The following is a 15,481-nucleotide window of genomic DNA, read 5'->3' as shown; positions in this document are numbered from 1 at the left end:
TAATAATAATAATAATAATAATTGTTTTAAGGGACCATCATTGAGAACATCGGCTTAGTGTGGCTCCACATGGTAAGATATTAGAGTACACCATACTGTTTTAGATTTTGCCCTTGTCATAACATCATGATAACCACCTATCAGTCATAATATTGTTACGAATAAAACTCCATCTGTTTCATTACTATACTTTATTTCAGAATGACCTAATAAATGCAGGCACACATACATGAACACACACAATTCTAACCAGCTATGAATGGCCACACTTACTAATTACTATTTACAAATCTCTCTTCTGTACACACACCAGAGAGTCCCGGCCGGTTGGAATTGCTTGAGGACGGCTATAAGTCTTACCTTCACTTTCCCCAGTCCAGTCAACTCGTACAGCAGCTGTGTGCAGACCGCTGGATTTGAACACAGTGTCACTGGCTACACAACACACGGCGACTTGCGTTGGTACGACTCCACAGATAGTCTAGTACTTCACACATTCACATTCAGCGAACAACTAAACAGGTCAACAATATTCAACAGCAGGACGATACAACAGCGAACATTAACACAGGTCCATTTATCCTCGCACTCACGATAGCGGGTTTCCTCGGTGGTTCACGGCGACCCTCAGTCCAGAGAATTACACGAACACACAGTCCAGTCCTCCGTTCTGTCGTCTCCAGTTCACGCATTCACTGGTCTCTCCGACACCACAACAACAGTTCCTCGTTCAGACCTCGTTGGGACACTGGCGACAGCCAAAATCTCTGTCGTCCTCAGCTCATCCACCGAACCCCAATTCACTGAGTGTCACAGTGACTCCACCGCGGAGTCCATCTCTGACACCGAGTCCAGCACTAACTGACTGTCCGCGACAAGCCTCTCTTTTTATAGCTCGCGTGATTTGAGCCAGAAATTTCGAGATGTCACTAGAGGCATAACATTCCCATTGAATCTCCAAGAAACTCACATAAAGCCGGCCGGCGAGAACAATACACGAACAGGCCGGCCCCATCCTACAAGCCGGCTGGGAGATCCTAGGTCGTCTGAGCCACCAGTCCCTCCCACGAGGTACCGAAAGGGGCTACCACAGGACTGGCCCGTAACATTGCCACCCTTCGAGAGCTGATCGTCCCGATCAGTAACCTTCTCAGCTGTTCTTCGGTATGGCGCCCGTCGGTCTAGATGTACTACCTTCAACTTGCACCTTGGCCTCCGTCGTACTCGGAAGCTGACTTCATTTATTCCTCTCAGAACGTGGTAAGGGCGTTTCCACGTCCTCTGGAGCTTGAAGGACAAGCATTTCTTCCTTAAGAAATTGTATAGACATCCTAGGCCATCCTCTGGCCTCCTCGTCAGATCCAGACAGTACCTATCTCTCGGGACAGGATTGTTCTCAGATAGGCCAAACCCTAGATCCGTCCGAAGGCGGTGCTCTCTTTCACACGGCGTCCTCGCTGGAGTAGATCTCGTGACCTCGTGCACTGCGGAGTGATAAGCCAGGGGGACCAGTAGAAGGTGACGATCCCCGTCCCTCTGCATTTCCATCCAGGCGTCACGGCTCCACACGGTGATCACTCGGCAGGAAATTTCGTGCTCGGCCTCCCTTCTGGAACAGAACTCGCAGTTTTCTGGACAAGGTCTACGGAATAGAACGTCAACCTGCCGAACATGCCGTATCTCGCGTGGACCCTCGTCATCATTTCTCTGTCCGCCACCCATCTTCTTCTGGCCGCCCCTGTCTTCTTCTGGTCGTCCTCCATCTTCTTCTGGCAATCTTCCGTCTTCTCCTGGCCGTCGTCCATCTTATACTTGTCGTCTTCAGTCTTCTTTCGGCCGTCTTTCAGCATCTTCTGACTGTCTTCAGCATATTCTAGACGTTTTATCTCCTTTTCTGGACATTTTCCATTTTCTTCGGATCATCTTTCGTCTTCGCTTGGTGGTCTTCCTACTTCTTCTGACCGTCCTCCATTTTATTATAGTCGATTTCGGTCTACTCTCGGCATCTTCTAGCACCTTATGGTAGTCTTCCTCCTTTTTCTGGTCGTTCTCCATCTTCTTCTGACCATCTCCCGTCTTCTCCTGGTGGTCTTACGACTTCTTATGGCCGTTTTTATCTCCTTTATCCACCTCTCTCGGCTTTCTACTATTCTCCTCTGGCTCTCTTCCATCTTACTATAGCCTACATCCAACTTCTCCAACGTCATTTTCTGATATTCTTCTGTCTTCTTTTGCCCATATTTCATCTTCTTCCGATTTTTCCATCTTTTCCTCCGTCTTCTTTTGTCCGTCTTTCGTCTGCCTTCAGTTTACTTCCATATTCTCCTCCATCTTCTTTTGATTTTCTTCCATCTTCTCCTCCATCTTCTTCATCATCATATCGAAGAACGCATTTAACTGTGCCTCAATTTTCGTGTGGGGTCTGGTCTCAACTGGCATACAGTAAGTAACAAGAGTTAAAAGAGAGATTTATATGAATGTGCATTCACTGTACACCGACGTTCTGGAATGTTCCCGATGACGGTCGAAACCTAAAGTATCTGGTCCGCTGATTACCATAATGTATCACACATGGGGTCTATTCTAACTTCTGACACCATTTTGTTACGAATAAAACTCCATCAGTTTCATTACTCTAATTCAATTCATTATGACCTAATAAATGCACGCACACACACACACACACACACACACACACACACACACACACATATATATATATATATATATATATATATATATATATATATAACTATATAAACACACAATTCTAACAAGCTATGAACGGCCACACTTACTAATTACAGTCGATTTACAAATCTCTCTTCTGTACACACACCAGAGAGTCCTGGCCGGTTGGAATTAACTGAGGACGGCTATAATCCTTACTTTCACTTTCCCAAGTCCTGTCAACTCGTACAACAGCTGTGTGTATACCGCTGGATTTGAACACAGTGCCACTGGCTACACAACACAAGACGACTTTCGTTAGTTTGACTGCACAGATAGTCCAGTACTTCACACATTCACATGCAGCGAACAACTAAACAACTCAACAGTATTCAACAGCAGGACGATACAACAGCGAACATTAACAAATGTCCATTTATCCTCGCACTCACGATAGCGGGTTTCCTCGCTGGTTCACGGCGACCCTCAGTCCAGAGAATTACACGAACACACAGTCTAGTCTTCCGTTGTGTCGTCTCCAGTTCACGCATTCACTGGTCTCTCCGATATCAAAACAACAGTTTCTCTTTCAGACCTTGTTGGGACAATGGTGACAGCAAACTTTTCTGTCGCCCTCAGCCCAGCCACCAAACCGCAACTCACTGAGTGTCACACTGACTCCACCGCGGAGTCCAACTCTGACTCCGAGTCCAGCACTGACAGGCTGTCCGCGGCTAGCTTCCCTTTTTATAGCTCGCGTGATTTGAGCCAGACATTTCGCGGTGTTACTAGAGGCAGAACATTCCCGCTGAATCTCCAAGAAACTCGCAGGTAAGCCGGCCGGCGAGAACAATACATGGAAGGGCCGGCCCACTTCACAAGCCGGCTGGGAGATTCCGGGTCATGTGAGTCACCCCTGAAAGTACCGAAAGGGGCTACCACGGGGCTGGCACGTACAATATTTAATGGCCTACTGCAAATATATGTTTCAGAAATAAAATGTCGTCTTTGTTATTCTATTCGAGTGGTTTAAAAGTTATCCATTGACTCTAGGTACAACATAGTTCTTATCGTAAGTGCGATTCAGCTTTCACCCTTCTAAACTCATTGAAAACCTACACTGACTCATGGCTTAACTGTAACAAACCTTTACTTCAGGAAGAGGGATTATCATGAACACGCGAAAGCAACCTCTATTTCTGGGGACGGTGGGCTGAAATTTAAAGCTGAAAATTCATATATCAGGAAAGTAATTTGGCCTTTCCTTTCCTTTCTAAAATTTCCATTACGTCGCACTGACACAGATATGTCTTATGGTGACGATGGTGACGATGAAAAGGAAGCGGCCGTGGCATTAATTAAGGTACAACTCCAATATTGTCCTGATGGAAAAATGGTAAACCACCGAAAACCATCCTCAGGGCTGCCGACAGTGGAGTTTGTACCCACTATCTCCCAAATACAAGCTGCACGATCCTAACCGCACGGCCAACTCGCTCGGTCATTTGGTCTTAAAACAGTCAAAACCCCAACGATTGGCAGATGAGCATTACAAAATTCATGCTTCAGTTCACCGTGGTTAGCGGTGGTGTTTCGATGCCCGGTTCTGATGTTGGAATCATGGAACAATAATGTTTTGCGATACCTGAAGTAGCAAAGAGGAGAGAACCTTCCTCGAAGCTTGCCAGGGAACCACCAACCCGTCCCTAGAAATATTTGTTCTTGTATAGAAGAATTACAACTGAGATTGTATACATCTATATCTGATATTTGCGACCATTTTCTATGTTGCTATTGGCCGGTTTCGACCAGCTGTCATGAAGAAAAGTTGTCTGTTGCCTCCGATGGACCTCGCATCATGTTCCCCGCAAGGCTGTCACCTTTGTTGCAAACATGAAAACCACGCACTTTCAAATTATCATAGTGTAACCGTACTCGTCACATTTTAGTAGGACTCAAGTGGGCGCTAGAGGTCTGTTGGCCACTATGCGTCACTAATCTGGGATTTTACGCCCGCAGACACTCTTTGCTTGTCCCCAGCCCATTGGTCTTGTCACTAGCCGGTTCTAACCAATCTAGTCCAATGGTCTCTTTCCAGATCAATATTTTGTATCTGTTACGCATCTTTCATCCTTTTCCGTGTTATTCAGTAGCTGTGTATAATGCCGACGTTGGCAAGCCTGTGAGGTCGTAAGGGCCACCACCATGTTGGTTGAATTTATAACCAATACTTCACAAGCCGGGTACGGTAGTTTTACCTGCTTAACTTCTGCCACGTTTGTAGATCGCACAAGTCCTAATTGTAGTTCCTCAGCCCATAACCCAAGGTAGAAGACTGATGATTATATATATCAGGATACAATAGGAAAATTGAAACCATTTAATAACTTAAGAAACCAGTATAACAACGTTTATTCACTGAAGAATACCACGCCATTGTAAGTGCAATATTGTCGCATCAGACGTATTGTATTCTTTACAAGTGTAAATTAACAGATATGCCACAAAATTAAATCTGTACCCTAAGGGTAAAATGCGACGAAATAAATATCAGTACTGTTTTTCATCTAAAAGTACAGTGAGAGTTCTTTGTGGATATTCTATATTTTCCTTTCATGGGTTAACACGATCGTTATTCTCCAACCATTCACATGCCGGACATGATTCAGTCAGTGAAGTTAACTCCCTAAGTCGACTTCTTATTTCGTGTTAATATCGTTACTGATCTTACCAATGTATCCAGCCTCTTTTACCTCTTTAGGGTCTTCCTGTGTAAAGTAATGTTTGAAGAATCTCGTAATTTACTTGAATTGTTACGAATAAATATTGTACGTATTGTAGGGATATATTGTATCCATATCATAGACATGTTTTAACTTTGACACAAATTTCCTTTAACTTGATTTATTTAAAATTTCCAAAGTTGATGGTTTTCTCAACCGCAGCGTACATGAACCATCAGGTATTTCTGACCCTGTCAAGATAATATAATGCTCATCAGAGTAGTTACATTAGCTTATTTGTTACTTATATATCAAATTCTTGTTTTACGTGTATTATAAACTACACTGAATGAGTTATACTAAGAATTTGCACAACAAAAAGGAATCTTCCAGTTCAAACGAAGTTCTATTCGTGTGATGATACATGCTATATAAAAGCAAAAATTAATAACAATATAATTGTATCAGAACAATATTCTATGCATCCATGAAGCAGAATATCGTCACCATTGGTACCTGCTCTACATGCTGGATACATGCGGTGAATCTGTCGGGCATCAAATCGATGTGGTATGGAATTTGCAGCAACTGTTGCAAATATACTCCAAGTCACGGACACTTCAGATAGTAGTTGCAGGGTAACGCCAAATGTAGCGTACACATGACAGGTTAACTGAATTATGCTCAGATAATGATTGTGTTAAGTAACAAGATCATCACACCAGTAAGGATCTTACAATGTTAGGATCATATATGACTATAACGAAATTAAGAAAACTCACTCAACAACTAATAACTCTAGTACTAGAGAGTATACTTCATAGCTTACCATAGGGGAATTTTCAGCATTCATAACATAACGAAACAAGTGTCCATCACCGTGAAGAACTCTGTAACTGGTGACGTAGCCAGCTCCTTCTGGATCGCCTTGCACAACAACGCCGTACACTGGGACATGATCACCCAAATCTATCTGAAGAAATTCGTCTTTGTCCTGTCGCTTGGGTATCCATGAACCAGCTGTATGCACAGAAAGATAATTCCCTTTCAATTTTATACACACACATATATATTATGTAGGCCCTATATTTGTTTTTCTGATAGTTGGAGAGAAAAATGAAAACTTTAAACTTGCTAACACATTGCAAAGAATTTTTGATTTCATGGTTCGACAAATTTTGCACTGAATAGAAAGCAGAAAACTTCTACAGTACCACTGTTAATTATTTAACGTTATGCTATCTCTATTATGCGGTAATGATAAAATTGTTCAGCTAATCGCACCTTTTTCACTACATTTAAACAAAAATTAGTCACTTCGTAAAGGCAATAACTTACTAGACGAAGGACGCGAACATACTGGCGCCATCATAAGCATGGAAATTCCCCAAATGAACACATTAACGTGCTAGCACACATTTTACCTCAAAGTATCTACTTTCTCTGTGAAGAGATAAATTTAAAATCCCATTCACTAGACGACTAGATCAAACTGAAGTGCCTCTAAGATTACAGTATTTATAAAGGACAAAACATTTCAAGTGTTCCTGTCTAGATAGTCGGTCGCTAAGCATTTTCATATGCTGAACAGAGCATGTACCAACGTGGTATTTGTTGCTTTTAAAGCACAGTGAAGTCAGGGTACGTAAATTTACACTCCAACTAAGTTTAAAAAGAACACGTTACAAGACATGGGGCAACACATCACAACTTGGAGGAAGAAATAACTGAGAAGAAATGTGATTCTAGAGTCTTAAATCAAATCACGTCTTGCGTTCCTCACCCCTTTCCCACTTCCAAGATTTCTCTTTCTTCTTCATGAGAATTTGTGCAAGTCAGTCTTTTTACACATGAGTAATGAGCAGTAAATAATTAACGCGGCTTCTGTACGTCGGTATATTAATTCTTACGCGGGGAAACACTTATTTGATAATATTTTACACCAATAACATACTGGGAAGATAATAACTATCAGAATATTTAAGGATGAAAACAATGTGTAAATGTGGAAAGATGAAATAATAATAATAATAATAATAATAATAATAATAATAATAATAATAATAATAATAATAATAATAATAATAATAATAATAATAATAATAATAATAATTTTACCTTTAATTCTGTTGGTTTAAACTACGCTAACTATTTTTACGGTTTTCGGAACTACTGAGGTGACGGAATTTTGTCACACATGATTTCCTTAAAGTCCCGGCCAATCTAAAGACACACAACGCTAAGTATTTGAACGTTTTCAAGTTCCACCGGACTGAACCGGGATTAAATAAGACAACTTGACAAATTTATAAATTTAAATCCATATATGGTGTATATAGGTAAGGTAAGGGTTATTCTGCCCGAAGGCAGTTCCGAACCTCCGCAGAGGTGTTCCTGAGCCGGACTTTACGTGCGGTAGGGTGGCCAGTTCCTTTCCGCTCCTCCATTCCCTTACCCCCAACCAACAGCGCGTGGCAACCCATCCAACTCTTGACCACGCCCAATTTTGCTTAACTTCGGAGATCTCACGGGATCCGGTGTTTCAACACGGCTACGGCCGTTGGCTGTGGTGTATATAGCTTGTAAAATTAGAATTTCAAGAATGATGTGTGCAACAAAAGTTAAATGTGGGCGAATGTGTATGCGTGCGGGTGTAGGCCTGTTTCAATCATCAGTCAATACTGATGTGCATTTAGGGCAGTTGCCCAGGTGGCAAATACCCTATCTGTTGTATTCCTAGCCTTTGGTTAAATGATTGCAAAGAAATTGGAAATTTATTGGATTCCCTTGGTAAGTTATTCCACTCCTTAACTCCCTTTCATATAAACGAATATTTGCCCCAATTTGCCCTCTTGAATTCCAACTTCATCTTCATATTGTGATATTTCCTACTTTTAAAGACACCAATCAAACTTATTCGTCTACTAATGTCATTCCACGACATCTCTCCACTGACACTCGGAACATACCACTTAGTCGAGCAGCTCTTCTTCTTTCTCTAAATTCTTCCCAACCCAAACTTTGCAACATTCTTGTAACGCTACTCTTTTGTCGGAAATCACCCAGAAAAAATTGAGCTGCTTTCCTTTGGATTTTGTCCAGTTCCCGAATCAGTAATCCTGGTGAGCATCCCACACACTGGAACCATACTCTAGGTGGGGTCTTACCAGAGACATATATGCCTTTCCTTTACATCCTTACTACCGGTACAACCCATAAATACCCTCAAAACCACTTGCAAAGATCTGTACCCTTATTTTACAATCACATTTATATGATTATTCCAATGAAGATCTCTCGGTTTATTAACACCTAGGTACTTACAATGATCCCCAAAAGGAACTTTCACCTCATTAACGCAGTAATTAAATCTGAGAGAACTTTTCCTATTTACTAAACTCACAACCCGACTCTTAACCCCGTTTATCATCATACCATTGCCTACTGTCCATCTCACAACATTATCGAAGTCATTTTGCAGTTGCTCACAATCATGTAACTTATTTATTACTCTGTACAGAATAACATCATCCGCAAAAAGCCTTATATCTAATTCCACTTCTTTACGCATATCATTTATATGTATAAGAAATCATAAAGGTCCAATAATACTGCCTTGAGGGATTCCCCTCTTAATTATGACAGGGTCAGATAAAGCTTCGCCTACTATAATTCTCTGTGTTCTGTTTTCTAGAAATGTAGGCACCCATAAAGTCACTCTTTTGTCTAGTCCAGTTGTACTCTTTTTGCCAGTAGTTTCCCATGATCCACCCTATCAAACGCCTTAGATAGGTCAATCGCGATACAATCCCTTTGACCACCTGAATTCAAGATATCGGTTATATCTTGCTGGAATACTGCAAGTTGAGCATCAGTGGAATAACCTTTCCTAAACCCGAACTGCCTTCTATCGAACCAGTTATTAATTTCGCAAGCATGTCTAATAAAATCAGAAAGAATAATTTCCCAAAGCTTATATGCATGTCAAACTGACTGGCCTGTAATTTTCAGCTGTATGGCTATCACCCCTTCCTTTATACACAGCAACTCTCCATTCATTTTGCATAACTCTTTCGTACAAACAATAATCAAATAAGTACCTCCGATATGGTACTACAGCCCAACCCAATGACTTTAGTATATCCCCAGAAATCTTATCTATTCCAGCTGATTTTCTAGTTTTCAACTTTTGTATCTTATTGTAAATGTCATTGTTATCATAGGTAAAATTTAATACTTCCTTAGTATTAGTCACCTCCTCTATCTGGACATTATCCTTGTGACCAAAACTCTTTACATACTGCTGACTGAATACTTCTGCCTTTTGAAGATCCTTGCATATACAATCCCCTTGTTCATTAATTATTCCTGGTATATCATTCTTGGAACCTGTTTCTGCCTTAAAATACCTATACATACCATTCCATTTTTCACTAAAATTTGTATGACTGGCAATTATGCTTGCCATCATATTATCCTTAGCTGACTTCTTTGCTAGATTCAATTTCCTAGTAAGTTTCTTCAGTTTCTCCATACTTCTACAGCCATTTCCAACTCTACTTCTTTCCAACTTGCAACCTCCTTCTTAGTCTCTTTACTTCTCTGTTATAATATAGTGGGACTTTACCATTTCTTACCACCTTTAAAGGCACCAACTTCTTTTCACATTCCTCAACAATTGCCTTAACCCCATCCCAGAGTCCGTTTTCATTTTTATTTACCGTTTTCCACCGATCATAGTTACATTTTAAAAATTCCGTCATGCCTGGTTTATCAGCTATATGGTACTGCCTAATAGTCCTACTTTTAAAGCCTTTCTTTCTATCAAATTTACTTTTAACTACGACAAAAACAGCTTCGTGATCACTAATACAATCTATTACTTCGGTTTCTCTATAGAACTCATCTGGTTTTACCAGCACCACGTCCAGAATATTCTTTCGTCTAGTTGGTTCCATCACTTTCTTAATCAGCTGTCCTTCCTATATTAACTTATTTGCCGTTTGTTGGTCATGCTTCCTGTCGTTCGCATTACCTTACCAATTGACATTTGGTAAATTGAGATCATCCGCTACAATCACATTCTTTTCCATATCGTTTCTCTCATAGCTGATTATTTTATCAAATAATTCTGAATCAGCGTCAGCGCTATCCTTTCCCGTTGTGTACACACCAAAGACATCAAGTTGCCTATTAACTTTAGAAATTAGCCTTACACCAAGAATTTCATTTTTGCCACATTTAACTTCTTCGCAGCTTACAAATTCTTCTTTCACCAGAATGAATATTCCCCCTCCTACCGTTCCTATCATATCTCTACGATTCACACTCCCTTTCCGTGAGAAAATGTCTGCATCCCTTATATCCTTTCTCAGTCATGATTCAACTCCTATTACAAAATCTGGTGAGTGCATATCTATTCAATTACCTAATTCTACACCTTACTATAAATTACTTCTACAGTTCAACGCTAACATTTGTATGGCATTCTTACATGTCTTCCAGGTCCCTGTACCCTCATCACCGCTCCCTAGACCATTTCGTTTCCCTGGTTGTGAATGAGTTTGAGCTCGGAAGTGTGTGAATACAGAGGTAGCCCCTATGAGTGAGGTACGAATGACCAGGTCTTTTTACTCTTAGTATGTATAGAATAAATGAAGATAATTATTGTTCAAGAGTACAGTGTCTGCAGAGTAAACTTGTAAATTTAAAATTGTCTATACATCTGTAAATATTCGGTAGAAATTATGTAAACTTACGTGTGGGGATGGAGGCACTTCCGTGTATGTGGGGCTTACCCTTTCTTCATCCTACCACCCCTAGATTGAACATGTAGAATTTAAGGAAAGTAAATAAATAAATAAATAAGTAAATAAATAAATAAATAAATAAATAAATAAATAAATAAATAAATAAATAAATAAATAAATAAATAAATAAATAAATAAATAAATAAATAATAATGAGAAGAAGGCCAGATCTCTACTGTTCGAGGCACTCAGTTTGTTCCGACAGGAATAACTTAATTGATGGAAAAACTAGTATAATGAATGACATTAAGACACTAGTTTCATACCATATAGATGTTGGCGTTTATGTTAGAATGAGAAGAAATATTGAAGGGTAAAGGCATAATAAAATCACACATTAATCCAAAACTTAATTAGGGGCCAAAATATAAAATTTGTGAAGAAATTTGAAGAATGAAGCTTTTAACTTTCTTATGGAAATGAAGGAAGAGAAATGATTCCATAAATTATAGCTCTAAAATAATAAATCTATATAATTATTGGGGTCCATAACGTCAGTAAAGGCATAATAAAATCGCACATTAATCCAAAACTTAAACAGGGACCAAAATATAAAATTTTGAAGAAATTTGAAGAATGAAGCTTTAACTTTCTTATGGAAATGAAGGAAGAGAAATGATTCCATAAATTATAGCTCTAAAATAATAAATCTATATAATTATTGGGCTCCTTAACGTCAGTTAATAAGTATTACTTCAAATTTGTATTCTATATCATAATATTAAGAAAAGTACCTGTGACCCGTGTTTTTCCTGAATAAATCCTGGCATTGTGAGCTTCGTGTCCCAGTCGTGGTGGATTGCTTGAAGAAAATGCTGAATTTTGCAGAGGTGAATCTCCCTGCACCAAAGGGATATACCTATGAACAGAAAGAAGTAATTTTATGTGATTATGAATGTTGAGAACATAGCGACTAATGCCGACTTTACGGTTCATTTTACTTATGAACAGATAAACACATCACACTCTTATTAAAGGAGTAAGATTAAGAAATGATTATGTCTTATTCGGCGAATGTTTTATACTCAGGAAACTTTAAGTATTTCATACATACATACATACACACGAGGGCTGTGAATAAAGTAGTGGCAACGCAGACCGTGACACTCGCAGACGATCGGGAATGAGCAAATAGAATATGTGAGTGGTCAGGTGGCGCCGTTGTAGATGTGTAGTGCGCATACTTTGACGTGTATCCAGTTTCGAGTGTTGTTGCTGTATGGCTTTGAAGTGAAGAGTGTCGATTTCACCGCTTTAAAGCATGTTTCAAAAGGTGATCAGAGTTCGTGGATTAAAATAGAAGTTGTCCGTAGCCTGTGGAGGGAATGTATTACCGTATAAGACGGTTGAATGATGGGCCAAGACGTTTCGTGCGGGCCGGAATGAGAGTGCGGATTTGCACCGCACAGGTCGGCCGTCCATTCCTCACGATCAGAGTGACGTCGTGAGTGGTCTCGTTTCCGTACACCAACAAATAAATCCAACGGGCGACAATAGGGGAGAGAGTAACATGGGCTGTATGAAATGAGGTACAAAAATAGAATACAGTAGACAGGCTACGGTATATTGCACACAATGGAGATATTCTGTCCAATACAATTACACTATTTACTTTTGAAATCCACATTTTTCTTCAGTGAGACATTACCTGCAGCACCTACACTTATCAGCAACGGTCTCTTTTGAGAAGATATTCAAAGGAACCACACTGCATTTCCAATCATTTGGCCACTCGCTGGATCATACTTTGCTGGACTCTGCTCGTTACATCTGCATCTGCCATTTCTGAAGCAGCATGTACGTCAGCTAATTACGTCTTGTACATTCTTCGGCGGAGTAGCATAAACCAGGAAACCAGGATTGCACTGTCATGTGATAGGTTATTACCGTCAGGTGACGCAAAAACAAAATACTGTATTGCTTACAAATGACGTGAATTAACCAATGAACTGAACAAACGTGAAAGGAAAAAAGAAAATGGAAAAAGGCTACTAGACCAGAATCCGAAACCTTCCTCCATAGTGAAAGTTAGTTAGCTAATCCAGCAGTCTACTCACTGAGCTACTATGGCTGTTGTGTTATTGTACTGTGATGCACGTTACTACGTCTATTCCGTGTTGCCAGATCGTCTTTCGCCTAGCTGTATCTTCAGATGGATCCGATTTTAATTTGCTAGATGAACTTTTCCTTAAAGGTAGATAACGAATTGCATGTTCTGGGTTTGTTAATCCTGTACATATTTAAAATCCATTACGCTTTCGGTAAAGCTGTGGAGCTGTCCGAGGATTTCTACCAACTTCCCTATGAACCAATATGTTCAAACATTGCACAAGTATTCCCTCTGGATGGCAGTTTTGTTTAAAAAACTCATAACACTGCCGAATGTTTGACGTAGATTCATGAAATAGCAATAAAACTTTCGTGTAGATCTCTCTCCCGCATTTCCCGCTCAGTCTGTCTCACTTAAACGCAAGTACATTGCCCTGTCCTCTCACCCATTCCCTGAAACTACAGCTCACGCGAGCGTTCTTCTCTATCAGGTGGCCCTAGCTCTAGGTGAAGCGAGTAGCTGGGGCATAGCAGTATTAATTTTTTCCCTAGCTCTAGGTGAAGCGAGTAGCTGCGGCATAGCAGTATTCATTTTCCCTGTCTTATTTGACGTTTATTGAGGTTGAAGCTGTAATTCTTATTCTTTCCACTTCTGGTTACATGCGCGCAAAATTGAAGGCTGACGATATGAGGTATTCATAATTTTACTTACATTCCCTTGAAGATGATATTGTCCCCTAAATTGAGCTCTTAGCTGTAATTCGTATCCTTTGGAGCTCTGAATACGTACACAATGCGTCCAGAATTGAAAGTTGATACCTTTTAGTATTCGTTATCTTAGTTAAATTCTCTTGAACAGGTATAAAGACAATTATTCTGGATGCACCTCCGCCTGTCGTAGGCAAACTTGCAGGTAGTATGGGATAAAATGTTATTACTTAGCTGTTTCTACACAGCATCCCTCTGCAACCCCTATTCCCTTTCTACGTAAAATAGCTATGGTTATTGTCTGTTCTTAGGGACTTTTGAATGATAGCATTAACGCACATTTTTAATCTCCGCATTTTCTTCCGTTTACAGACAAGCTTTATATTTTGTGCTTTCTTTCTTTCTTTCTTTCTTTCTTTCTTTCTTAATCTGCTTACCCTCCAGGGTTGGCTTTTCCCTCGGACTCAGCGAGGGATCTCACCTCTACCGCCTCAAGGGCAGTGTCCTGGAGCGTGAGACATTGGGTCGGGGGATACAACTGGGGAGGATGACCAGTACCTCGCCCAAGCGGCCTCATCTGCTATGCTGAACAGGGGCCTTGGTGGAGGATGGGGTGATTGGAAGGGATAGACAAGGAAGAGGGAAGGAAGCGGCCGTGGCCTTAAGTTAGGTACCATCCCGGCATTTGCCTGGAGGAGAAGTGGGAAACCACGGAAAACCACTTCGAGGATGGCTGAGGTGGGAACCGAACCCACCTCTACTCAGTTGACCTCCCGAGGCTGAGTGGACCCCGTTCCATCCCTCGTACCACTTTTTCAAATTTCGTGGCAGAGCCGGGAATCGAACCCGAACCTCCGGGGGTGGCAGCTAATCACACTAACCACTACACCACAGAGGCGGACTAGTTCTAGATTTACTGCATATTTTGTTAAGAAGGAAGCCATACTTTCCAGGATAGACTTAGTAAATGTAACATAGATCATATTGCTTTCAATATAATCAAAATATCCCTTGAATATTCGGACCTTCTATAGATATTAATCATGTTGTTAGATCTGAATACCAATAACATGGAATGACAATATAATTTCGTTCCTACTAATTTTCGGAGGTTGTAATTCCATATTTATTATTTACACCGTACTAACCTTGATGGATCACACTTGGCGGGTGGAGTCTCTGTTGTCACCAAATTCTCGCTAGAGATTGGTTCAACGGTTACGGTGTAGAGCACTCCCTCTGTTGTAGTTATCGTATTGTTTTTACAGAAGTAGTCACCGTTCAGGCACTGGCACACTTCATCGCTTGTTTCATGATAGGTTTCACCGGGCTGCAGGAAAGTAACAGTATGAATAAATTAAGTTTCTGGGAATATGTATATTTATGCAATGAATATCTTTAACAATAATGGAATGATAGTGACAAGAATTAGTGCTTATATACTACCACTGAAGCAAAGGAAGTTAATAATTATTAGCCTATAAATTAAATATTTCTTAAATTCGTGCCTGCTCTCTATGA

General features: G+C 40.4%; 1 protein-coding gene across 1 annotated transcript in view; it reads right to left on the bottom strand.

Annotated features, from left to right (window-relative positions):
• Window positions 1-15,481, bottom strand: part of Hml (Hemolectin) — a 586,263-nt gene that overhangs the window by 374,954 nt on the left and 195,828 nt on the right. Inside the window, exons 42-44 of the mRNA XM_068226073.1 lie at window positions 15,109-15,290; window positions 11,938-12,062; window positions 6,223-6,413 (exon numbers count right to left, since the gene is read on the bottom strand). Of these exons, the coding sequence (XP_068082174.1) occupies window positions 6,223-6,413; window positions 11,938-12,062; window positions 15,109-15,290 (498 nt within the window). The remainder of the gene's footprint in view (window positions 1-6,222; window positions 6,414-11,937; window positions 12,063-15,108; window positions 15,291-15,481) is intronic.

The sequence above is a fragment of the Anabrus simplex genome, chromosome 2 (genome assembly GCF_040414725.1).
Source record: "Anabrus simplex isolate iqAnaSimp1 chromosome 2, ASM4041472v1, whole genome shotgun sequence".
Lineage (NCBI taxonomy): Eukaryota > Metazoa > Arthropoda > Insecta > Orthoptera > Tettigoniidae > Anabrus > Anabrus simplex.
Note: the sequence above shows the minus strand (reverse complement) of the source record. Positions and strands in the feature narration are given on the sequence as shown.